General features: G+C 37.9%; 1 protein-coding gene and 1 long non-coding RNA gene across 2 annotated transcripts in view; one reads left to right on the forward strand and one right to left on the reverse strand.

Moving 5' to 3' along the window:
- Nucleotides 1–27,441, forward strand: part of COL25A1 (collagen type XXV alpha 1 chain) — a 369,306-nt gene that overhangs the window by 223,490 nt on the left and 118,375 nt on the right. Inside the window, exons 3-7 of the mRNA XM_075200693.1 lie at nucleotides 6,955–6,999; nucleotides 14,289–14,296; nucleotides 17,372–17,389; nucleotides 23,250–23,276; nucleotides 23,671–23,697. Of these exons, the coding sequence (XP_075056794.1) occupies nucleotides 6,955–6,999; nucleotides 14,289–14,296; nucleotides 17,372–17,389; nucleotides 23,250–23,276; nucleotides 23,671–23,697 (125 nt within the window). The remainder of the gene's footprint in view (nucleotides 1–6,954; nucleotides 7,000–14,288; nucleotides 14,297–17,371; nucleotides 17,390–23,249; nucleotides 23,277–23,670; nucleotides 23,698–27,441) is intronic.
- The window catches only part of LOC142142935 (uncharacterized), a 30,012-nt gene that overhangs the window by 2,385 nt on the left and 186 nt on the right, over nucleotides 1–27,441 (reverse strand). The window lies entirely within an intron of this gene.

Consider the following 27,441-nt stretch of genomic DNA (forward strand, 5'->3'; position numbering starts at 1 on the left):
TGTTGTGATTTAGGAATTTCTGGATTATAGAATGTAATCAATGGACTTGAAGGAAAATGTCTACTGTAGAATTTGCAGTCTTTCCCTATTTCATAAGACATGATAATTGCCTACTCAATTGGGTTTAAACAGAAATGCAAAGGGAAATATACTAGAATTTATTTTCCCTTTAGTTTTCTATAAACTATCAGCATATAATATGTTTCATTCATTCTGCACATAAAGGGCCTGATTCATGTTAGGATGCACGCAAGTTTCATTTTAAAAAAGAGCTTGGAACTTGAGCACACTTTCGTCCGTACTCAAATGGAAGTGGATCTCAAGATGCGTTTCATTTTGAATCTGGATGTAAGTACTCTCTGCCTAAGCTGTACTTGCCGTATGTAGACAGCCAGAACAGACTGCAGTACCACACAAGCGTATGTGCAATATAAGGTCACATCAGAACACATACAATTTTTTTTATATTAAATTAGTTAACAACTCTTAACAGTATAATCATTAATAAAAAATTGGATGTAAAAATATATATATATATTTTTTAACATGAAATACATAAATAGAGATGCTTTTAATGCATACTGTACATACAGGGACTGTTTAATCTTCAGACGTATCCTGCACGCAACTTGCATATAAAAAACAAGCACAGAACTTGAACGTAGTTCCGACCATCTACTATATAAAAGCCTAGTGGCGTGTGTCTGTGTGTGGAAAAAAAACAACAAGCTGCAGCGCCACCTGCTGGGCGAAGTTATACACTGACCTACTAAATTCTTAGTGTGTGTGGAGAAAAAAACTCAGAAAGGGCTGAAATTTGCTGCAGCGCCACCTGCTGGGCGGAGTTATACACTGACCTACTAAATTCTTAGGGCTAGATTTACTAAGCTGCGGGTTTGAAAAAGTGGGGATGTTGCCTCTAGCAACCAATCAGATTCTAGCTGTCATTTTGTAGAAGGTACTAAATAAATGAAAGCTAGAATCTGATTGGTTGCTATAGGCAACATCCCCACTTTTTCAAACCCGCAGCTTAGTAAATCTAGCCCTTAGTGTGTGTGGGAAAAAAAACTCAGAAAGGGCTGAAATTTGGTATACTAAGATGTTTTTAATTTGTTAATTTAATTTGTTAATTGTTAAAAGTGTTTATAAAGATTTTAATAAATATATATATATATTTCTTGAAGGAGAAGTGACAGTTGGGAGTGGTTGGTGTTTGCCCGGGGGTGACAGTGGGGAGTGGTTGGTGGTTGCCGGGGGTGACAGAGCGAGAGGAATGTGATACTCAGGACCGCTGAGAGAGATCCCTGTGTCTGGATAGACATCTGGATAGATGTGGCGATAAAGATGAAGGATGAGGTGATGGAGAAAAATGGTGAAGTGGTGACATGTGGACAAAACCACGTTAAAAAAGGGCGCTTGCGTCGGGAAGTAACGCTCTTCCCCTGAGGAGGTCTGGGCTATGGCCCAAATGCATGACAAGAACCTTTTTAACACCTTAAGTAGCTTGATTTGACTAGAATGCATGAGTATCATGCACGGGTTAACTTGTATATAAATACAAGCAGATCTCAATATGTTTCCATTTGAATCTTGGTGGAAGTACGCTGTGGTGAAATGTTACTTGCTGTATGCAGGGCTGCCAAGAGGAATTCAGGGCCCCGGTACAACAAATTGATGGGGCCCCCCTTATGGTCGAGTATGCTTAAAAAAAATTGCGTGTCTTACGGCGCCGCAAAATTTTTCGGAGGTGTGATCATGCATTTGGGGGCGTGGCAAATGCGCCATTGGGGAAGGGAAGCTGGCGCCGCGATCAAGTGAGTATGGTTTTTTTTGTTTTTTTTTAACTACCCTGCTCCCCCCACCAACGACCGAGCTCCCCCCCCCGCAAAAAAATAATAATGTTGTTTTAAAAAAAATAATAATAAAAAAAAAATCGTCGGCGCAAGAGCCCAGCCCGGGCCCCCTGACATGCCCGGGCCCAGGTAATTAGTACCCGCTCCCCCCCCCTCTCGGCGGCCCTGGCTGTATGTAGCATGACAGAACAGAGTGCAGGATACACGCATGCATATGTGCAATATAAGTCCCATCAGAAAGCATGCAAAAATATATATATTAAAATATATTAACAACTCTTAATATTACATTCATTACTAAAAATATATATGTTTAAACTATACAGTATATATATTTGTTCTTAATGCGTATTATACATACAATGCTTTTTCATAGTTTCTTCTACTTGCAAACATGTGTTCTGGACTATCCAGAAGTATACATATGTGTAGTTTTTAATACAAAGACTATTCCGGGCTTGAAACGGGCACGGCTGCATTGGCACACTCTCGGCACACGCTTACTGTACATTGCCCACATTCATCCACCTCTTCACTCCACCATCCCACCTTTCAAGACGTAGGCAGTTGTAAGTTTCATTTGTTTTAGACATGAATTGCATTCAATGGCGTTATTTCCGTTTCTGAGCATGTGCAGAGCTGTTTTACCTAAAGATACAGCATGCAAAGGGACTGAAGTCCGAAGATGAAAGAGCCCCACAATGCCTTTTTATAGACTCATGTTCTGTGCTATCTAGTGGCACACATACGTGTAGTTTTTAAAACAAAGTCTATATGGGCAGCACAATAGCTTAGTGGTTAGCACTTCTGCCTCACAGTGCTGGGTTCAAGAGTTCAATTCTCCTGACCATGGCCTTATCTGTGTGGAGTTTGTATATTCTTCCCGTGTTTGCGTGGGTTTTCTCCGGGTGCTCCGGTTTCCTCCCACACTTCAGAAACATACTGGTAGGTTAATTGGCTGCTATTAAATTGACCTAAGTCTCTCTCTGTCTGTTTGTCCGTGTGTGTTAGACTGTAAGCTCCAATGGGACAGGGACTGATGTAAGTAAGTTCTCTGTACGGAGCTGCGGAATTAGTGGCACTATATAAATAGTCGCTGCTGAAGCCTTGTTAGCACTTACACCTGTCTTGTAGCTGGTGCAATTGATACAGCTGACAGCAAGCACACTTATGAGAAACCCAGGACTTGAGTCGGCCACAACTGCTGTAAGTGGCCTACGGTAGTATGAACCTTCTCTCCACCGTTGAGAACCACAATTCATAGACTGCAGTGTCATTTGCATTCAGACATGAATTGCGTTCATTGGCATAAGGGCTGTTTTAAGCATGCGAAGAGACATTTCACGCAAGATACGCTGTGCAAATGAATGTACGTCCAAACACGAATCAGGCCCAGAGTGTTTGCGCATTGTGGAATTGGAGGAAAACTGGAAGAATAAATACAAACAATTGCCCAATAATATAAAAAAGTTATGTATTTAAATCTGCTTAGTCCCTAGCATGAGTTTTTATTATTAATATTAACAATTATGAACAAACAGTTATAAAACTAGATCAGGTATTAACAAACTAACCAAGAATGGCCATGAATGGACCTTACTCACAACCACATGCCTACCTACCTAAGGCCTGCCTGCAAGAATCAATTAGGCTCTTGTGGTCAGGCTGATTCTGGGAGAAGGGAAATCCTATCCCCATGCCCTCTAAGGTCCAGGCAACCAATACGGCAGGTCAGAAATCCCATGTGACAGAACCAGAAGATGAATAAATCTGGCTTTGAGAAAATATTCTTACTTAACTACTTTTCCCGGGGCTTGGGTTCCATTTAATCAAGATGAATGTTAAGGTCTATAGTCTGTTTTCTTCCCCAGGCACCATAAAATTTTTATCCTCGGGCCTGGAAGCTGGAAGTAGCAAAAGCTAATTTATTATAAATCAAGACTGGTAGCACCAATGTCATGTTTTTCTAATAAGTATTCTGCAAAAAATCTTCATGTTTTCAAACTCTAATTTTCACATTGCTAAGACTTTATCCCACCAAATTCCTGATTTTATGGTATCATAATTCAATTTTACACCAAAGTGACTTCAAGTTGGTTAGTGTGGCTGTCAGGAAGGAATATTATGGATTTAACTATGCCCCAAGTGAAGGTTACAGATATTGAGTGGGTATTTAGCAGCATGTTTAAAACCAGTGTGATAGATTTTGAATAACATTTTAAATAGAGGTGTGTTTTTCTCAGGAAATTTGGAGCTGTTTTAACTGAGTTTCGAAACCTGGAAAACTTTGATAGTTAATCTTCCTTCTTCCTGTCACACTAATAGATCAGACTATATTATTAAAGAAAACATTGCCCTAATACTCACAGCTTAGTCTTAATTTTGGAGAAATGTGTTAAAGGTACAGAATAAACAATTTTGAAAATTACAAATTTAGGGGTTTTTTAAAAAAATAAAAAAAACACACAAGTCAGAACCCAGCTGTCTTTTTTTTGTCTGACTTTTTAAAGATGGTAGGCATAGGTCTAAAAAAATAAATAAATATTTCAATATAAATGAAACAAAAATATCCTATAGTGAATCTGGCAATGCACTGTGTCGAATATCAGTAAAAAGTGTTTATTATAAAATGTAACGGAAGTAAGTGAGAATGTTGTGTTTTATATACAAACAAGATGGAGAAGGGCAACCTTTCCCAAACGTACTGCCTGGGGGGTTCACAAACGGTGACTGCCCTAGATGTAGAAAGGGAAAAACTGGAAAATAAAGAAAAGGACACGTCATCAAGCATGCCAACAGGAAAACATTTTGTGAAATGATTAGCTCAAGACCATTTACCACGTTTCTTTATTGGCGAGTGAGAGAGAGAGAGAGGTAATGCATTGGTTATAGTTTTGGGGGTAAGAAAGTCATTTATAGAAAAAAAAAGTGACTAAAGGAGGAAATAATGTAGGGTGGAGGAGTTGTGTGATCTTTAGCATGTGTGTGTATTGTTATAGGTCTGCTTTGACAAAAGCAATATGCAACTGTTGCAATTAATGTATTCTGTCTGTTTGTAGTTAAGAAAAACCCCATGCACTAGTGTCACATGACCAGTGCAATATTTCTGGTATATAAAGCTAACAAAACTCACTTCTCTTCAGGGCCACTCTCCAGGGTGGTGTCCTTTCCTGCATGTCCCTTGGGCACATACTCCTTCTACATTGACTCTCCTTAGTTTCATTTTTCTTTCTTCTGTGTGTGGGCTCCTTCTTCCTCCCTTTGCCATTTCTTTTTTAGCTCCTTTTTTAATTCTCTTTCTCTTTCCCTCAACACCATTTCTTTCCCAATAAACCAACACCATCTCCCTGCCCCAACTAACATCATCTCTCTGCCACCACCAAGCCATCTCCCTGCCTCCACCAACACCTTCTCCCTGCCTCCGCCATAACCATCTTCCTGCTTCCACCAATACCATCTCTCTGCTACCACCAACACAGTCTCCCTGCCTCCGCCAACAACATCTTCCTACCTCCATCAACCTATCTCTCTGCTACCACCGAACAATCTGCCTGCCTCCACCAACACCTTCTCCCTGGCTCCGCCAACACCATCTTCCTTCCTCCCCCAACACCACCTCCCTGCCTTCACCAACACCACCTCCCTGTCTCCACCAACACCATCTCCCTGCCTCCACCAACACCATCTTCCTGCCTCCATTAACACCATGACCCTGCCTCCACCAACACTATATTCCTGCCTCCACCAACACCATCTCTCTGGCTCCACCAACACCATCTTCCTCCCTCCAGCAACACCACCTCCCTGCCTTCACCAACACTACCTCCCTGCCTTCACCAACATTGTCACTCCACACCAACACCATCTCCCTGTCTCCACCAACACCATCTCCCTGTCTCCACCAACACCATCTCCCTGCCTCCAGCAACACCATCATCCTGCCTCCACCAACACTGTCACTCTTCACCAACACCATCTCCCTGCCTCCACCAACACCATCTCCCTGCCTCCACTAACACCATCTTCCTGCCTTCACCAATGCCATCTCCCTGCCTCCACCAACACCATCCTCCTGCCTCCAACAACACCATCATCCTGCCTCTTATTACACCATCTTCCTGCCTTCACCAACCCCATCTCCCTGCCTCCACCAACACCATCATCCTTCCTCCAGCAACACCATCATCCTGCCTCCAGCAACACAGTCATCCTGTCTCCACTAACTGTCACTCTTTACCAAAATCACCCATGAGTACAAGCCTTTTCATTTTTCCATACATTCTGCTGATCCCTTCTTCTGCATGAATGTAATTCAACAGAATATACAAATATCAGTGAAGGCAAAGCAAATCAATGTATAAAGAACAGTTATTTAGAGAAGATATTTAGAGAAGATTTAGAACATGTAAAATCAATATATATATATATATATATATATATATATATATATATGTGTGTGTGTGTGTGTGTGTGTGTGTGTGTGTGTGTGTGTGTGTTAAGTTTTGGTATCAAAACCCTTTGATTATAAAGTTGTCTGCACAGAAATGTCTTCTATGATAAGTATTATATGAAAAATAAATATTACATTTCTTTTTTTTTCTTTATAATAGCTACATAAAATGTCTATGTGAGTCAGTGTAAATGTCCTTCACAGTTTGGTGGTTACCTTGACACAGTGTTGTGTTCTAGATCAGACGGTTTAGGCTTGCCGTAGGTCTGTAGCCTCAAGGATTTAATAGATTGCCCTTGGTATTTTTTTAAACAAACTTCAATCTGAATTTCATTCATAATGAATAATCCAGTGAATAATTGCTTGTCATGAAATTACTTCAGATATAATTTCTTAGGCTCCAACCTTTGCTGAAGCTTTGGCTAAAAGGTCGGAGGTTCAAGCACTGACAAGGTCAGATCAGCATGTAGAAAAAAGAAAGACCGCTTAGTTGTATTAATGTAGGTCTTTATTATAAAGGTCTATGAATTGCAAACATAGTTATCCACAGCGAAAAACAATAACTAATAAAGAAAATCCTACACATGTTTTCTTAATTTATTATTATTGTTATGTAATTGCCAAATCTAAGGATATCTGTTTTCATTGCAGGCCCTCCAGGGCAAAGAGGCAAAAGAGGGAGAAGAGGTGAACCCGGTAAGCTGTTTTCCTTTACACTCATGTACTGTATTATAAAACATAAACATTTTATTTCACTTGTTCACACAGATACATCATTCGTTGCTTTGAAATATTTTTGCATATGCATTGTGTTTCTGTTAAAACGCTATTGCTGTTCCTCAGATAAGTTTATTTTTCCACCCAATAAAGTCTTTATTAGCATGACTAACACATGACCTGACATATTGATATAGTATACATAAGTACACAGCATGTGAATTGCGATCATGTGACCACCGATACCAAGAAACGTGGCTTCCGACATCGAGAATGGACTGCGCTGGAGCGAGGAGAGGTTAGTCTGTGACAAGTGCAGGAGTAGGCAACCTGCTGCTTAGAGGACTTTTAGTAACTTTTGTACAATCACCTCTATCAGTCTCATTCAAGACCTTCTGCTGAACAAGTGCGTAGAACACAAAATTCCAAATATATAGCACCTGATGCTGAGTTGAAAGTACGAGCTTAAAATCTGCACATTTGTAATGCACATGCCCTAAAAACCAGCTGCCCCCATATGCATGAATCTACACTTGCGACTTCTTAGTACTGGAGGAGTGGGATGGGTGTGTGGGGTTGTCTATCATAGGCTGAATCCAGTTTGACAGAAATGTGGCTGAGGCAGACCACCGCGGAGATGTACACCTGTAAGAAGAACCGGCTAGTGAGCAAATACACACTGATAATGGTGAGGGTGTCAGCACTAGCTAGTCGCTTGAGATTGGCTGATTGCTGATTCACCACTAAAGTTGATAACTGCTTTCTTCATTTATCGTACAAATATTAGAGAAATGTTTCTACTTATATTGGTACACAAGATGGACTATCATATCTGCTGTATTATACCAAGCCTTAAAGCGAACGCTAGCAAACTTTTGTTATGCTTATGACCTGGTTTTGCGTATGTATGTGTATGTGTGTGTCTGTGTATGTTTGTCTGACCTAAACCTAGTGTTTATTCTACAAATGCAGAGATAGGCGCATCTTGAGATGCCTATACTTAGCATATGGGCGTAAATATGCTATTTTTATTAAACGCTTTTTTTGAGTGTAAATTACGCCCAACATGTGTCCAACTCAGCCACCGGCCCATGGTGCTGCCTATCACTTCACCTAGTTATAGGAGATATATACACAAACACATGCTTAATAATATACCTTACTCTCCTCCCAGTATTACTATGACAAGGGTCTGATGCTCAGGACAACTGACATTCACAAAAGATTAAGATCCTCTCCAGTGCCTCTCGAGAGTTCTCCTGCAGCCGTTGAAATTATGCACTTCAAACATGTGTCAGACATATATTTGTCATAAGTGCAGAGCACAGTTTTTTCAGTGACAAACGTCTTATATGTCATGTTTAGCCAGTGCTCTGAACACTTTACAAGTCCCTGAATGTAGGAATATTGTAATTTCATAATTCTGCTGCCATTGGAGGAATTTTTGTGATACTTGAGGGAAGGGTTTTACCATTAAAATGTGTTGGGAATGGACTTTTCATACCTATTAAGGCAAAAGAAAATGTTGAAAAAATTTTGTGAAAACTGTATCCTAGCTCACTCTTCAGTCTTATCAGTAAACACAAGCAAATCGGTACATTAATTGATGGAATTCAGTGGTGTTTGATCAGTCCACTGATTTCAAAATTATTGTAATTTTATGCGTGTTAAATTAGTGCAAGTTGTGACTTAAATTCAAGCAGTCCAAATCATATTTGTTTTTTAAAATTGCTTAAAGATAAAAAATTATTATAAAATAGCTAAATCTCCAATAATCATTATTATTATTATGCATCATTCTACATTCACAGTCTCAGGTACACATCATAGAAGACCACATGGACTTTTTTTTTAAGTGAATAGGTGAAAAGGGATATTAGTCCAGTTTGTTCATACAATAATAACTAATAAATATTCACGGTTTCAGTTAGTAAACTGTGCCCCTGTTAACATCCTGGTACCAGAACTTTAGATGATGTTGCATGTTTACTTTGGTATCAAGACTAGCAGTCAACTCATATTCAAGGGTATATATTTATTCAAACTAATTAAGGTACTATCTTCTTTCATTACACAACCCAATTGTACTACTTTGCTCCTAAGTGAATGCATCTTTTAGTTTGTTTTTCTTATGTAACATGTGACACTTCCTGTAAGTTATAGCCAAAACGTTAACTTGGAATTTGGGTCCAAACATTGGTTGGTTTGTAGGATTACATAAATAAGAAGAAAGAAAGGGAATTGATAGGATGTTGAGTAGGACATAACTTACTATTACATAGTAGTAACAAACACATAGGACTGAACTGGGCACTTCAATACAAAGATTGGACCTTAGCCTTTGTACAAAAATTAAGCAAAACACTATTATCTGTAACAGTGAGTGCACATAATAGTCTGCAATAACCTCCAGCAGTTGATTTAATATAATTATGGACTTTACATGATAGTTGATGTAACAGAACTGCTGTTAAGAATGTGGACAATCTGTTTATAAACCAGGTAGCTTTGCTCATAGACCAACCTGGTTCCCCAAGGTTATCTTCCAGGACTATTAAAAACAAAGGGCAGTTGGCAGTCCTGGCTACCGCCAATCTTTCTCGAATACTCCGTGAATAAGCATGGATGATGATGATGAATGTTACAATGGTGAAGACTAATGCTCCCAAAGTAATTTTTTCTGCTAAATGTGACCTTGCCGGGAATTGAACCAAAATGTCATCCTCAGTTTAAATAGCTTCTGTAGAAGACTGCACCTTTTTTTTCACTCTTATCTACAAGTTGACAAGTGGCCAATCAATATTTGGCTGTTCAGGAAAACAGATACAGATATAGGGATGAGCAGCATCCATTGATATATATTGACTTTCTATGAATATAATTGTTTTCTAGCAACTGAATCTGTTTGTGAAAGTTTCAGAACTCAGATGAAACGTTGGTCTTTCAAAAGCCATTTTTATCATAATTTCTTATAAAATATAATTTTTAAACTAATGTTAAAACACCCTCAAAATAAACAAATAGTTATTCAATGAGTTTTTATACACTTCAAACACATTTAAACAATTTGCTTAAGCTGTTGATAAATAATCCCTGCTTTTCTGAGATGTCCAATGATCTAATTGGTTAATCAACTGAAGACCTCCTGGATAAACAGGAGAGGAGTAAGTTTCTCTGTTTCTGGTCACATGTCCCTTAAAAAGAAACATCTAAAACATGAAACTGATGAAATGTGAAATATGTTATAATTTATAGGCAATGCTATTAGTCAATGCCCTCACATACCTCACAACTGTCCCTATTTAAGCAGGACATCCTGATTCTAGGGCCAAAAAAGAGGCGGAGCTTAACATGAAAGTGAGCAGAGTTTTACATTACAATAACAATTTGTAGGTGAAGTTTGGTGGCTCAGGGACGGGACTTATTTTGTCCCGCTTTTGGGGTTCTAAATGTTGGGAGGTATGCCCTCATGGTGAAATAGTTCTTCTGAGACAAATTAAGGATTATCATCTGTTTTTATTGTTATATTCATAGTAGGCTAAACGTGACTAAAGAAAAAAACAAGGCATTATTAAAGTCATTTTATCGCTTAACAATAAAACACTGTCCAATGCGATTATTGTAGTTCCAAAACACAAAGATATTTAATTGCAAAATATAGCAGGATTTACAGCAAGCCATTATTATGCATTAAAGATGTTACAATAAACTAGGATAGTATAAAAACACTGAATACATTACATCACCTCTAACGCTTCATCCAGGACAAGATAAATTCATGCTGTCTGTAGTCAGGATCAGAGAGGCAGAACAATGGGCCAGCGTGCTTATATGCAGCTTCAGTATAGAAAAAACTACTGGTGATGTCACTATATAAACAAGCATCATGTCTAGGGGTCTTCATTGGCTCAGGGTTAATGATGTTGTCTGCTAATTCAAAGGATTTCTCTGGGAAGGTGTGATCACCTTCCCCCTTCCCCAAATGTGCTTCTCAAGGAAACTGACCTAAACCAGTTCTAAACAAACTTAGAAACACAATGTCATTTTGATCATTCAATCTTTTATCTTCCATAACTATTGATCGCAGGAAACGATAGCAAAGCAAAAGTAGCGGATTTGAGATGGTAATGTGCAGATCAAAATGACACTAAACATGATACATTTCCTATTTACTGAGCCTTAAATACCTTTAATATATTATCACCTATGTACAAACAATCTCTAACACATTTTACTAATAAATAAATGTGGATTGGAACCTTAATATTATTTACAAGTGTAAGTACGAATGTAAATGTGTGTGTTATGAATCTGTGCGATTGTATCACAACATGTGGCGTACCAATCGCAATTGCTCAATAAACAACATTAATCAATTTGGTTTACTTCATCCAATTATTTGACTTCCACAGCCTGCACTGACTCCATTTAAGTGTTAACCACTTTTGTATGCTATATATATGTATAACATATATTATCTTTTGTCAGGTGCCTTAAATGAAGAAAGAAAAATAATCATCACTTTACATAGTATATATAGGATTAAAACATACATGTCAACTGACTTGTGTAAACCTGTTAAAATACATAAATCAATTTGTGAAAATATTACATAATTTTAGATGCAACCATTTGTTATTAAATTATTCTTAACATAAAATGTGATAAGTTATTAAGTTTATCACATTTACAAACAGGGAAATTCTGTAACGTTATTGGTAGCCAAGAATTCTGAAAAGTGTATTGAAATTGAACTTATTGAAACCAATGGGTTCTTTGCCGCTAGTGCTACAATCCAGTACAGTTATATTCTTATTTTGCTGGGGAAGTAGGGGTTAGGTATGTTTATCCATTCTAAAAAAAATTAAAAACTGTGGTGCTATCTTTTTATCCACATAAAAAGTATGGATAATTGACCATTAAATGGGTTGGTATAAACCCATTGAGCTACTGGCAGTATATGCTAATGTATTTCCCCAATCATATATATTTGAATTGGCGAGTGCTACCTACCCAAAGAGTAAAGGGCACTTGTGTAGACATTATAAAAGAACATTGCATTGTGAAGTCACATGGAAACAATTAGGGACTGACAATATTTCAGGAGACTGCAGGAGGCTAATTGTTTTCCTTGCGACTTCAGCCCGCACTGTTCTTTTATAGTGTCTACATGAGCACCCTTTACTTGTACATTGTGGATTTGTTCTGCTGTGGTCTGCACCTGCCAATTGTAAGGAATAAAATGCTCTTATAAACCCATCTGCTAAATAATGTGGTATTGATATGTTACACCATTAAAAAAAAAAAGGAAAATGTGTCCACCAGCTCTCATAAAACTGATTTTGTGGTGCAAGGTGATTGCTCCCCCCCTCCCCAACAAAGGAAACGTATTTACTGCAGTCTGAATTAACTTTACAATAAAGAAATTCAATATTAAAAGTGAATTAAAGCTACATCTGTTGGTGCTTTTTGTGCAGCCCTAGCACCCTGCTTGTATTGCAGAGAAGCTAATTTAAAACATTGATTGGTAACCTGAAGTCGCTTGATGTAATACGACAAAAACATTGGGTTAGACTTGCAAACTTATTGTTTCATTTAATGTATTATTTCTGCAAGACTGCAGACCAAGCTAATTAGAGCTAGATAAAAATATTATATCACAGTGTGTGACATTTTAATAGCTGCCCTTGTGTTGCATTTTTAGAGATGCAGGTAATAAAAGAAAGATTTCAAAGATTTGAGGAAGCTGGTAAAGGCTAAGAAATAAGGTAGCATTAGATGAGACACATTGGTAAGACTTTCAGCGCGGCACAAGACTTAGAGATATGTACAGTGGTTAGGAGCCAACCTTTTATATAGCCAAGAGTTTGGAATAGGTTCAAAAGTCCTAAATCAGCACTCCATTGAATCCTCTTTCTGAAAAGACTTAAATATAAGCCCACAAAATAAGCAACCAATATATACTGTAAAAAATGATCATCTTTCCCCCTATCAATCAAAGGGTCACCGCCGGCGGTAGACCCTGCTGGAGAAAAGATTTGCCGGGTCTCTCCATGAAGAACCCTACTTAACATCGTCATCATACGATGGCAATAGCAGAAGATATTCAATGATAAAATGCTATGTAATTTAAATAAAGCATTTTTTGCACCTGGGATTTATTTTAAAATAAAAGTGTTATATTTTTATTCTATTTCAATTTATAACATGCATGTGTTATACTTTAAATAATACAGCAATTATTTCAGTCCTAGTAAAAAAAACTGACAAATGCAATAAATCCGTTAAAGGAACAAATTTCTACTACTACATATATCTGTATCCTTTCATTGTCTATTGCAGCTGCTATAGCAATATTTTGACAGGTTTTCGTATATAATTACACTTTTTCCATGGCAGTATTTTAAAAAGTAACATTACATTGAGCAATTGCTCCTCCCGCCGCTAGACAACTGAAAACACATCCCACATTTTTAGGACACAGAACATATGGGATCTGATACAGGACCCAGTATTATTTATTACTGTTTGTCCCCTATTGTAAAGCGCTACGGAATTTTCTGTCACTATATCAATTATGATGATGATGATTCTGATGCAAAGTTTTACAAGTTAGTTTGCTGTGACATCACTGCCCATACTTGCCAACTCCCCCGGAATGTCCGGGAGACTCCCGAAATTCTGGTAGGTCTCCCGGGGAGAGCAGGCAAATATCCAGCAAACGGGATCTTCCTGTCAAAATGTCATTTTGTAGCGGGGGCGGGGCCAAAATTACGCGATTCACCGTGCCCCGCCCCTCCTGTCCTCCAACCCCGCCCCCTGCCTGGGATCTCCGGAAGGAAGTTCCAAAAGGTTGGCAGGTATGTCACTGCCCTGCCTCAAATGAATCCTCCAATATGGAATATTAATAAGAGCATTTCTACTAACTTTAAAACTAAACATTCAATCAAATGTTCTGGCTTTACCCTCTTCCTCAATTATGTGATTTAGATAATCTCCACCTTACTAAGCAATGTCTCTCAAGGACATAACAGAAGGCATACAGAAATACACTTGTCAGACATTTCTGGCTTATTGTGTAGCTTAGTAATATACAGATTTCCATAAATTGTAATGTCAGTCATGGCTTCAGTTGCTCTTTAAAACATAATTGGGAAACAGAACACACGCATTAGTTTTTATTTACATTTATGTTAAACTTTCCATGCTTTTATTTCATGTTACTAACAGATTTTTTTCCCCTTGTTTTCTTTTTTGTTCCTTTACAGGACCTCCTGTAAGTATCACTTCCATTATTATTATGGTATAAATATTATGTCCTGAAAGCTACTGAAGAATTTTCTGTACTGACCTGCATGATCTTTATATTTTGTTACCGTAAGTGAAACTTTTGTGCTAATGAACTGTGTTCATTGTGTAAATGACAATAAATGCTTCAAAATAATTACATTGTGTTGCTCAAAATAAATAATAATAAATATATTTTTAAATAATAATGAGGAATTAGTGATACACAGAAATGTTTAAACATACCTTCTTGAATCGGGACAGGGGCGTGGCCATGTCATGATGGGGGCGTATCCACCCCAGAGGGGGGGGGGGGGGGGGTTACTAGTGCTCTTGTAATGCTACTCTGAAGCAACTAAGGGTAATGCTAGTCTGAAGCAACTAAGGGTTAAGTGTTGTGCTTGTATGTGTGTGTATTACATATGCCTGCTATGTTTGTGTGGAGACTGTGATGATAGGCACCCACTTTGGTAAGGGGATTGTGCATCTGGGTCTGAGGACCTATAACTACATCACTTTTCCAGTTTTGCAATGTATGATACAAAATGTACTACCAGAGTTTTCCAATAGTACTCGAGGGACATATAACTGTAACTTGGTGTTTATGATATGTTACAGGATTCAGTGATTTAGAAGCAGAGACAACAATATTTTGCTTATATTATTGTAGTCTGTCGCATTAACAGGCCATTACATTTTACTGGTTTGTAGGGAAATTCACATGGAGCAATTGTTATTAAAAAAAAAAGCAAAATGTGTGGAAAGAATATGAATTGAAATGATAATTTCAGCTTACTGAGATGTATTTCCGATGCCTTTTGACCAAGAAACCAGAAAAGGGATGACAACAGTAGATGTCCCTAGAAACCCCAGATAATCAGCAAGTGAGGACTGGTGTCTGTGCAATGTGGCCGAAGCTGTACAGTGTAGTTTAGGCTCATACGGCAGGGGCTGTGGAAAGGAGATAAAAATAATGTGCAATGTGACTGGGGCTCTATAGTAAGTCTAGGGACTGTTTCTGTGCGCAATAACAGCCAATGGCATATATATATATATATATATATATATATATATATATATATATATATATTATTTTTTTTACAAGTAATTGCCCAGTTGTCTACTGACAAATGTAAATAAAAATAACTGTAAATATAAGAAATATAAATTCCCAAGCAATCTTTGATCTGAAGCCTCACTGAGTTTCTAAACTCTGAGCAACAGAGCAAAGCACAACTTCATTTCAAGAGCAGAAAATCGTATTACTATGTTCTTTCGCTTGTACGTTCTGTTTATTGACCTAAGGTTGATATTTGCAAAATACAATGATTTAACAGCGAAAGCATCTGCAATAAAGAACTGTAGCTCTCATCATTTATCCCTAAAACGTGCGCAGCTTTGGCCTTTCCTGGGCAATTTGTCACTTTATTTTCACGGTCAGTAACAGAGATTTCACAGATAATTCCCTGTAGGTAAAAAAATGTAGATAGCCATCATGTTAAAGATTAATGGGAAAGGCTTGTGGATAAACCCTTTGATCAAGAAAGGTATTTTATGTATTTTTGTTCTCTTTATTAGCATGATGAGCAATTATAACAGGTGTCACATTTCTACATAATGTTAATGAAAAGCATTAGGGAAGTACAACATGAATAATCTCAGTCACAGACATATCTGTTAATTCAATTAGACATTGGATACACTTCTTAGCAGGGACGAGTTGGATGCAGATGTGTGCTATAGTGGATAAGCAGGATGTGCCCATGTGTCCGTGTTGTATTCTCTGCAGGTATAGAAATGCATTCTACCTAAACCCTACAGATCCCATTTTATTTACTGTATTCAGGGATGGATGAACAATTTTCCTCTAAAAATGAAAAGAGTATTTAAAGCAAATGATTTATATACTGTAGACAAGACCACTATTCCTGTCTGTCTGTCTGTCTGAGCTAATCCTTATAATTTAAATTAGGCCACCACTGAAACTAGGAGCGCACTTGGGAGGAGTTTAGTTGCCCAGAACAACCCTTAACCACCCCCGGCCTTCTCCCGAATAGCTGATAAAATACTTTTATATTTAATGTATATTTCAAATGTAAGAAATGGAGTTACTGCGCATTCCTAGCAGTGACGGCAGTAACATTAGTCTCGTGCTTTTACGCACTTTCAGCTCAGGTCATCACATTGGACAACGGTGTAAGTTAATAATTGATGTGAATAATTATGCAGTGCATCTGACTTATTAGAAATACAGTTAATATAGTCCAGTGCCAATGCTCTAATGGCAGCAGTAACCCATTTAAAGCAAATGAAACAACCAGCTCCCATTTGTAAGATCCATTTAAATTGAAAAACATCACAGCTGTAAAATGATGCTGTAAGATCCACTGGCAGCAACCAGAACAGTTTTCATATTCATATAGGTAATATTAAAGAGTTTGTGCATTACAGCTAAATGTACATAATAAATTAACTATGATACTTTAACCACCATACAGGGACAAATTTGTGTTTACAGTTACCCAGACCCCCCCCCCCCCCCCCGGCCTGCTTATAGAGTTTGTTTATGTGGGGGGAATGAACTGTAGGAGGCTGGGTGCGGGGGAGAATGGGAAATGAATTTACTTCCATCTTGTCCCCATTTGGTTTCTTTAGTTTTCATGTTTGGTTTGTTTAGATTTATTCTTTAATTACCAATATTATAATATTAAACCTGCACCTGCTGTACATATATGATAATAGAACTACTGGGGTATGGTGTTGTCGATTGATAAGGTTACAGTAAAGACTGAGTTAAAATGGTTTTGTTGCCCAAATATTATTTATTTTTTGCTCTAAAATATGACTGTTTCATCTGGTGGAATATTATGGTTTTGGAGAGAAATGAGACATAATACCCTTTGTTGTTGCCCATTCTCTGGAAGTATTATTGAGGGAAGTGGCATTTGATGCAATTTTGCCTGTTTTTCCTATTTTTTCTTTTACATTTTAATTTCATATATGTTTAGTACCTTTACGCATATTATTGTAGCATTTTATAACTATAATCTTTATCACTTTACAGGGTCAACCCGGACCTCAAGTAAGTAACAACAAGTATATTGTGATATGTCATGATATTGACAGATGTTTTAAAAGTCAGAATTTGCAGCATTTTTTTAATAATTGCTTTGAAGGTTGAATATCTCCTTAAAAATAAGTTGCTTGTATGAGATTTAGGTGGTTTAATTCCTCAATGGAACACTTTCGAAATGTGTCATATGACACAAGTGAGCAGGAGTAGAACATTATCTGCAGAGACTGTCAGGTAAGTACAAAAGGTTGATAATGTCCTGTGTTCATGTTTCCACATCATTAGCTGTAAATCAAAAAGTTAAGTTTATGTTTCTCACAATTGACGTGTAAGAGGTTGTCCGGCAGTGTAGATTTTGATAAGAGACTAATAAGAACAGTAACAGAAAGCAATACGTTTAGTCAACTAATTGAAGTGTAGTGGGGGGAAAACACACATTGATCATTTAGGTCTAAAATTATTTATGTTGCGTTCACCATGTGGAAAAACTGGTAGCGCAGGTCGGATCATAGCGCATGACAAGTGCCAAATGTAGGCATCCTGGCACAACTACAATAATAGGAATATTAAGCCAGAGCTAAATTTATGTTTTTGCACACATAGGGGGGAAATCAATTGGCCACGTTACTGCCGAAAGTAACGAGGCCTGCACACTATTACCTTTACTACAGTAATAGTGCACGTAATTGCCGTTAGTACGGTAATCTTTAACACTGGTTTTTGCTCGCAGCTCAGGGAGCCACCAGCAGAAATCTGGGTTAAATTTAGCGTATGAACGGTAATAGGTTTAACGCCGCATTATTCTGTGGGGAATTGAATTCCCCCCATAGAGTCTGATTTACAGCTGGGCGAAAGTCCATTTGCGGAACCTAAAAATATGCAATTTCCATACTGCGCATGCGTACCAGTATGCAGCCATGTTTACTGCAGAATTAACCTTACCAAACAGACCAGCTTTATTAACCAGAATGCATAACAGAAGAAATCCTCAAAGGAGAAAGAATCTGTTTGTACAAGACGAGGATAGTGAGTAAGAAGAATTCTTATATTATGATGTGTAGACTCAAAGGGTTAGAGATAATGCAAATCTGTTATTCACTGTAAATAAATTTACTGAAACGTGTGGTAGTATTATAACCTAGCCTAGTGATACTTTTTTCAGAGAAAGAAATTTCAGGCAATCTCACATATGTTTCCTCCCCTTTCTGTTATTTAGTAGGAGAACAGAGGAGAGATGCGCACTCACATAGAGATAGCTGACCTCTACACAGAGGGAATGGTGCAGGAAGTGGGTGTCAGAAGGAACAGGAATAGGAAGAGCAAATTCTACTTTCACCAGTCCCTGCTCTGTTATCCACTTCTGTAATGTGCCTGACTGTTGTGCAGCCGCATCTATCCATCCAGTTCAGTGATCTTAACACTAGTATCCTCCTCTCATCACTTGACAATAAAAGGACAGGGTAGAAAGCAGGCAGCTATATAGACGCCCATATTCACACAGCCTATCATGAACATATTTGATATCTCTATATTCAGTATTACAGAGACTCAGTCAGTTTAATTCTGTAATTGAAATAGTTGAGTAAACTAGTGTATGTATGTGTTTGCCTACATAATAAATTGTACTGTAGCATTTCATGCCTTGAAGAAAGACAACTATAGTATACTAAAAAAATGAGTTCCCAGTGAAAACAATGTATCAACAGTGTGAACATTGGTGAGTCACTGACAAGCACTATCAATAAGGCTCCTTACCCACTGGCATCCAAATACATGTTAAATGAAAATCGTTTATGTGGTTCTTGTTTCATGGCATCTTTACTAAGTTAAAATGACTGTTAACTGATCTCTGATGAAAGTGGTCTAGTTTAATCACTCCATATATAAAATAAATAAAAATAAAATATTTATTCTATATATGAACTCAATTATGTGCGACTTATATTTGCAATGAAATAAAGCATTTTTGTAAGGACGAATGAGTTTGTATAAAGAACAAGCTGGATATAAGAGCTTTGTTTTATATATAGATAACACTACAATCTTCTCACATTAATTTGACAGAAGCCTCACAACACTACTGTGTGCTGTTGGGGAATCCTGTCGTTCAGCTCTCTATCAATCTTTTGTCTCCATTTCCTTTCCCACATCATGACCCTGTCCCGTCACATACAGCCCTGTCCTAACTTTAAAAATCACACAAGTGGGCAATTCACTGCCTGCAATAAGATCATGCTAGTGTCTAGATTTAACTGGAAAAGCAATCATCAAAACCCATAGCTTGAGGCTTGGCAAATCTCAAGATGGCATAGGAGAACAACTGCTGTTTCAAAGAAGGATTTCTGATGAGGTTTCTGAAAACTACTCTAATACTGGCACCAGAGCCAGCCAAACTACCTGTGACTGCCACAGCACCCATAACTTCAGCAACAGCGTCAATGTTCCTGCTAAAAGCACTGATCTGGAATTTCGGTACCAACTCCTTACATGGGTTGTGTCTCCTGAATTATACATTATTGTGTTGATACCTGCAAGAAAGACTCACTAACTGAATGCCGAACAATGTCCCCAGCTGGTTGTTCTAAAGGGCATTATATAATCAAGATACATTGCTATTTTTCTAGCACAGTTGTGTCACAATAAAAAAGCAAAAAACTGCTTGAATGAAACAAATTAGACCTTGCAAAAATATTGTTCTACATGCTGAATGTAAGTAACGTGTTGCCTTGACAAGTAGTTCTATGTACATGTATTTTATTTGTTTTACACTTCATTTGAGTTTGCCTCAAAATACTAAGAACATTTTGTGAAGAGGTACTTCTGCTCTTAGAAAAAAAAGTCTTTTTGCAATGTTCTAAGCGCTGCACATGATGAATCACCTTTATTCCCCTGTTCGTGGATGCCATGCAATTTAAAAGTTATAATCAATCGTAGAAAAAAAATAGACTACATTGCTCTTCAAAGGGGTAGACAGAGTATGGCATTTTATTTTAGCAATGCTTGCTATCAACTTCTAAGCCTGTAATGAAGTAAGACATGGGATCGCAGTGATTGGTACTGCATGATACAGAAGCAGCACAAATTTGATCACAATACCGCAATTGACTTATACTATTTGCACCAATAGATTAACTGATGGTGCCTACCGCCTATACTAAAAGTAGATGTGTTTGCAGTTTGCACTACATAATAAATAAAACACAATTTATACTGTATAGAAATGTATATTGCTGGGTTATATGTTGGTGCTTTACATATAAAAGTTAATAATGACTTTTTTATTTCTGTATTTACATGGTTACAATTGCTCTGTAGAACACAGCTGCCCAGATCAGACCTCATGAAGCAGTAACAGGACATATTCGTGGCATAAGTTAAGATCCCAAAATTAGTATGATTGGCAGGCAGAATAACTGCTACACTGTGACCAATACAACAACTGACCTGTGATCTACTCTCATTGCATAAAAAGCCTCAGGAGCTTCAGTGACCAAGAAAGCTCAACTTACTCTGGTGATGTCAGCGTGCAATTTCAGGGACAAACCATCAACAGCAAAGGGCAACAATGGGCAGAAGCGCATACTCCAGGATTGTGAAATCCATGCATTGAATCTGAAGTGTAAGGCAAAACTGACACGCAAATGCAGAACAGTTGGTTGTAAACTTCATCCTGTGGTATGAGCACAAAGTTTCATAAAGAGGGTCTGACAAGAACCCGTCATAGATTTCCTGTGACATGCCCCAGAGAAGAATATCGAAGTTGGATTATTACGTATAAGCCGCTCATTACACATTTGCAAATTCATTGGTGAAGAACACAGGAAATGAACTAACGAGCAGTGGAGGAAGGAGTTATGGACAGATAAATCATCATTCACCATGTTCTCAATAAATGGATGAGTACACCTGTGGTTGCAACCAAAGTAACACTATAGCCGTGAGTGCTTGTTTTCAATAGTGAAATGATCTGGTGGTTCCAAAATGCTGTGGGGTGCATTTTGCTGACTTGGCTTGAGTTCAGTCATTCATTCAGGAGGCAAGATCAATGCTAATTGCTACTTAATAGTATTGGGGGATCATGTTCATCCCATGTTGTAGCATCTCTTTCTTGACGTGATTAGTTTCTTCCAGGATGACAATGCTCCCACCCACAGAGCACCCAATGGTTTGATGAGCATGACACTGATGTTTTCTAAATGTCACGCCCTTCTCAGTCATCAGATCTGAACCCACTTAAACATCTATGGGATATTCTGGAATAACGCCTTAGACAACATATTCTACATATTCAGCCCAAGCTCCAAATGACCACATCTCTTCTAAATTAGCCACCCATGTGCCACAATTTGGCCACACTATTATTGGTACAGATATAAGAAATGTATGGCCCAAAACAATCATCCCTAAATATCATCAAGGTGAAATTACTAGGATCATTTTTGAGCATACCTGAAAATGCAATCAACAGATGACTGCTGTGTGTATAGTCATTTATCGACCACACTAAAAGGCTCCTATGGGATCCAGTCACTCAGCTGATTACCAGGCAACCTGATCTGTCAAGGTTGGCCCCCACTTGCCACACAGATGTTAAGTTTGGCTCATGTAAAGCACAAATTAGACCTTCTCACAGAAGGACATACTCAGACTTTTGATAAAAAGAATAATGTTCATAGGGTCCAGGGAACCACCACCATCTACTGGAATCACAGGCCTTGATGACCAACTTGCTTATAGCTAAATCAAGACTACATTTGGATAAATCATCATCCTGAAAGGGATACATTTCTCTTCACATTAGGTTGGTGTTTATCCAACACTTGCCACTCTTTATATGAAAAAAACCCAGCTTTCACCTGATAATCTAAAATAACACATCCTACGATGTAATGGGGGCTGACCTCATCCATACCCCATGAGGGTAACACTAAACGAGTCTAGGTTAAACATTCTGGGATTTTGTTTGATCTCTCCATCACTATCCCCACACAATCTAACCACATTAAGAAACTTCTCCTTTCTATTAAACAGTTTAGTGGCAACCCCCATGCTTAAACATTTGAAGATTATATTAGGAAACAATATTGGGTATAGTATTCTGTTTACATTAGCAATCTAGCGACATTCCTAGACTGCATCATAATAATATTATAATGTGCTAAGCACTAAGCACGGCAGCTTAGTGGTTAGCACTGCCCTACAGCACTGGCTTTGTGAGTTCGATTCCCGACCATGGCCTTATATGTGTGGAGTTTGTATGTTTTCCCTGTGTTTGCGTGGGTTCCCCCTGGGTGCTCTGGTTTCCTCCCACACTCCAGAAACATACTGGTAGGTTAACTGGCTGCTATTAAGTTGCCCTTAGTCTCTCTCGGTCTGTGTGTGTGTGTGTGTGTGTGTGTGTGTGTGTGTTAGGGGATTTAGACAGTAAGCCCCAATGGGGCAGGGACTGATGTGAGTGAGTTCTCTGTACAGCACTGCGGAATTAGTGGAGCTATATAAATAACTGGTGATGATGATGAACAGTGGTCCAAGTCATTTTATTTGCGAGTGGTTAAGGTCAGGTTCTAGTAGTGGATGATGTGGAAGATTAAACAGGACATGTGCATAGTTTAAAAAAACAGGCACTTTAGTGACAGGAAATGTCACTTTTGTGGCTAAAGAAACTTGCATGTGCAGGAAGGTCAGAATTTTGTTTTTGCATACTGATAACTGGGATTGATGAAGGGATAATGGTGTCTAGATGAAAGCAGTTACTTTGATGAACGAGATCAACTTTACCTCTATAATGCATTTTATATAATGTTATAGATGTTATAGATGAACTGTAATCACTTTAGAAGGTACAATTGTTCTTGTTTTTGTTTTTCAGGGTTCTCCTGGTCCAAAGGGTGAGAAGGTCAGTAGTAACACCTTAAAGGGGTAAAGGAAAACCCAGCCACATCACAACACTTATTGCACTGTGGCCAGGGGACTGGACAGCAGCTGGACATACCTAGCCAAAGAGGCCATCACAGGACTGGACGTGGTTCACATATTACCCTTGGACATCCTCTTCAGCCAGGTACATCCTGCTGGTGTACAGTCCACTGGTCGCATTGCAACATTTGTCAACATATCCTACCCCTTTTAATGTATATCATTTATAAGTGGTATGGCAAATCTATGCTGATGTTCAACTGGAGCATAATAATGCATAATAAAGCCTGTGACATACAACCAGCATTTATGAGAGAGTCAAGGGTAGCACAGAGTCATTGTTGAAACTATCATCTCATCTTTCCCCTTTGCAGGGAGATCAAGGTGATCAGGGCCCTCGGGTAAGCACTTTCAAAACTGTTACACTGCTAAACACATTAGTTAAAATTTTAGCTAAAGCCAGAACGTACACAGCAGCCCCACTGTGTATCTGCTTAATAGCCGCATCTTTTCTGCATGCTCCAGTCACTACCTCAGCAAAGTCAGTGTATTGTACATCTGTTTTGCACATAACAAAATAATGCTTTTTGTACCTACTAAACAGCAGAACTCTTGTAAAATGGTAATGTGTTTATTCCTTTCTACACTTACTACAGGGGGCTGCTCTTTAGAGACACCCAAGTTTAATGGTCGAGATAGTAACAATTTAACGTAAATTTACATATTAATTAACAGTGGTAAAACCATACTATGGGGCATATTCAATTGTTGGCGTTACTGGTCAAAGTAACGCGGCGCGCACACTATTACCGTTATTACGGTACCTTTAACGCTGGATTTCAGCTCGTGGCTCAGGGGGCTGCGAGCTGAAATCCGGCTTAGTATTACCGTAATAAAGGTAATACTTTTTACATTGCGGAAAACGGGAACAATTGAATATACACCTATGTGTTCATTGTACTTTATAACTTGCTGGCGTAAGCGCCATATCGCCATTAAGTAGAATTTTGGTTGGGCTAAGAGGTTGTACGCCTTCTGTGCCATATAAAATATACATTTAGATAGTTCCTGTCGGATCCGAGCCGCCGGCAGGGCATGCTGAGACTTGTAGTTCTATAATAGTTGGAGCGCCACAAATTGCTTACCTCTGGCATATCAATTCTGGATCTATACTTTATACCAAATGCATTAAAGAGAAGCTTGCAATAAAAAAATGTCATATCATTTTCAGGAAGTCTTATTTTCATAGGTTTAGTTCCTCATTAAACAATAAGACCTCTTTTGCCACCATCCCTTGTTAAGTATAGTATGGACCCTTTTGCAGAGTTATGGTGATAACAAATTGACTTTGATGAATTTTCTAGATGAGTGGGTATATTCCACTGCTAGATGTGTGTTCCAAGCGTGTACTAACTATGTAATAATTTTGTGACAGTATATTCATTGTTGTTATTTAACTGAATATTTATGCCATAGGCAGTGTATAGGCATTAACAAAACAAATAGCATTGCTAATGGTGGGAAATAATTAATTTCAATTTATAAAGAAAATTATAAATCTGTTTACCGGGTAATGCATCAATTTTCTCATTGGTTTAAAAGCCTCAATGGCAGTGAGAATCAGTGATCTATACAAAATTGAAAAAAATACAGAGGAATATTGAGTTAGGGATATAATTAAATGTTATGCCTTGGCAGGCTTCTTTTGACTTTCTAATTATTTCCAAGTATTTGTATTTCAGCGGGAATTTCTTGATCTATAACCCTACTTTCTAGTCAAGTATAAGGAAAAATGATTAAGTATAATATGTTTCATAAACAGGGACACTATATTTTAGAATACTGGATCCTTAATTAAAATGAAGACAAGGAAAGGAGATTCGCACCATCAGAAGTGTGGGTTTTATCCCTTGCTAGTGCACCCCTATGGTATAAATAATATATGTGATGTCATGCAGTGTAATAGGGATTTTGCTATTCATGCTGAGATGGCAACTGGGACTAATCCTCTCATTAGACACAATCTCTCAGCAGTAATATTAAAATCCAGATTCCACAGTGTGTGTATTGTAATTAATGTTTGTACACCATGTGTGGATGTGTATATATCCCCAGTATAAACCCTTTAATAACTCACATCTAGATTTTGCATGTCTTGGTTTTTCAGCTAACCAAATAAATAACAGTTAAAGCCTTTCTCTCATTTTTTCAATGTACTGTCTGACATTTTTAGACTGCTCTAGACATTTTTGTTTCCTCATTAAACATAAACATCTCTCCTCGTTAAAGCCCACATTAACTGTAAGTCTACAGTATATGCACAAATCCAATTTTTCCACATTGGATCGGTAAAGAAAATGAAAATACTGAATGTTTCTTACTCCTTAGAAACGAATAGTAAAATTCAAGTACAAATATCTATAGATTCCTGTGTATTAGAATTCTGTATATATTAGTGAATTCAGCTATTATTATTGCTGCTTAGTGATGTCCTAACCAGTGTTCTTTATGAACATTTGTTAGGAATGACACCACTCCTTCAGACAGCCATGTGAAATAAAGCAACTCGTAAAAGCCCTTCTGAAACACAGGCGGTCTGAAGGTATGTTGTCTAAATTGGAACTATTTGCATTTGTTTGCTGTTGCTGGAGGTACCAGATTTGGACAACCGTTTCTTCTTTACTTTTTTTTACCTTAAATTTTTATTAAGAAATTTTCCAGTGAAATATAATGAATATATAACAACCTTGAGATTACATAACAAAAACAAATAAATACAACAGGGTGAAACAACATCAAACTGAGGGGTGAGGCAGGTAAGAAAAGGAAATACGTATAAGACGGTAACCATACTAATAAAACGTACACCTATCGAGCAAACAGTAATTTTATAACAGTAATGCAAGGAAAGATGAAGAGACTGAATTATGTATTAGAATTCGGGTGTGATGGGGCTAGGTGTTCAGTATAGTATTTATACCATTGCTGACATTTAATTAGGGGGGAGGAGACTGACATGAAGTATTTGAACCCAATGGTTTCCACATCATAGCTCCTCTGTATATTCAAAATTATTTTAGAAAAATGTAGGGGGGCTGGGTTTTCCAACAATTGAGCTAGTGCCGAACTGGTCAGGATTGGGATATGACAAATTATGTATCTGTGGGTGAGGTTGCGGGAGGTAGTTATGTCAGAGTACCAGTTCAGGTGAAGAAAAAGTCTTGTGTTAGTGACACGGAAGATAGAACCTTTATTTATAGGTTTTGCATCTGAGGGCAACTGAATTTTTTTTCCTCCAACAGAATTTGGATACAATAGGCCAGATTTTGTGAAGCTTATCAGGAGTATGACATAGTCTATGAATAATTTTAACAAGCATCTCGGAATGGTTTGCAGCCAGTGGCGAACTTATAAATACTTTTTTACATGAGTGATGAGCCTTCATACAGATCATGTATTTTAGTAAAGCCCTGGTCATGCCAGTTGTTTAGATATAGATTTGGGATTAGGTTTGTAAGAGTGAGGATGGAGAGGTAGGAGGATTGGAGCACAATTTCATCACAGGATTTCACCATTCTGGCCCATGCTTCTAAAGTATCTTATATGGTCCTAAGCATGGTGATGCTCAGTGGTCTATGCTTTTTTTCTAACCATATGAGATCTTCTAGGAATGATTGAGAGGTCTGTTGAAACTGTATAAAACTGCTATAAGAGTTTGGAAGAGTCTGTATAGGGAACAGATCAAAAAAAATATAATATTTAGGGAAGGAGCATCATTTTGACAGACACTAATTGACCCAGCCATGAAACCTCATAACTAGCCCCTTATTTGGTCAGTGAATCAAATTGTTCCAGAAGCGGTAGATAGTTGCAGCCTATGGTATAGGTAGGGACTAAAGGAATATTTATTCCTAAATATTTCACAGAGGTATATTTATATTTTAAGTGTCTGCAGTGGCCCCTGAGCCATTGCAAAAGCAAAGGCTTCTGTTTTAGTAATGTTACATTTATAATATGAGGTTTGTGAATGTTCTAGGAGAACTTTATGGAGGGCAGGCTGTTCTGTCCTCACTATAACTTTCCTTTGGCCTGAATATAATCCAACAGACAGCATAGCCACTCCTACTTTAATGTTGTTTATTCAA

Source organism: Mixophyes fleayi, chromosome 1 (assembly GCF_038048845.1).
Source record: "Mixophyes fleayi isolate aMixFle1 chromosome 1, aMixFle1.hap1, whole genome shotgun sequence".
In the NCBI taxonomy this organism is placed as follows: Eukaryota; Metazoa; Chordata; class Amphibia; order Anura; family Limnodynastidae; genus Mixophyes; species Mixophyes fleayi.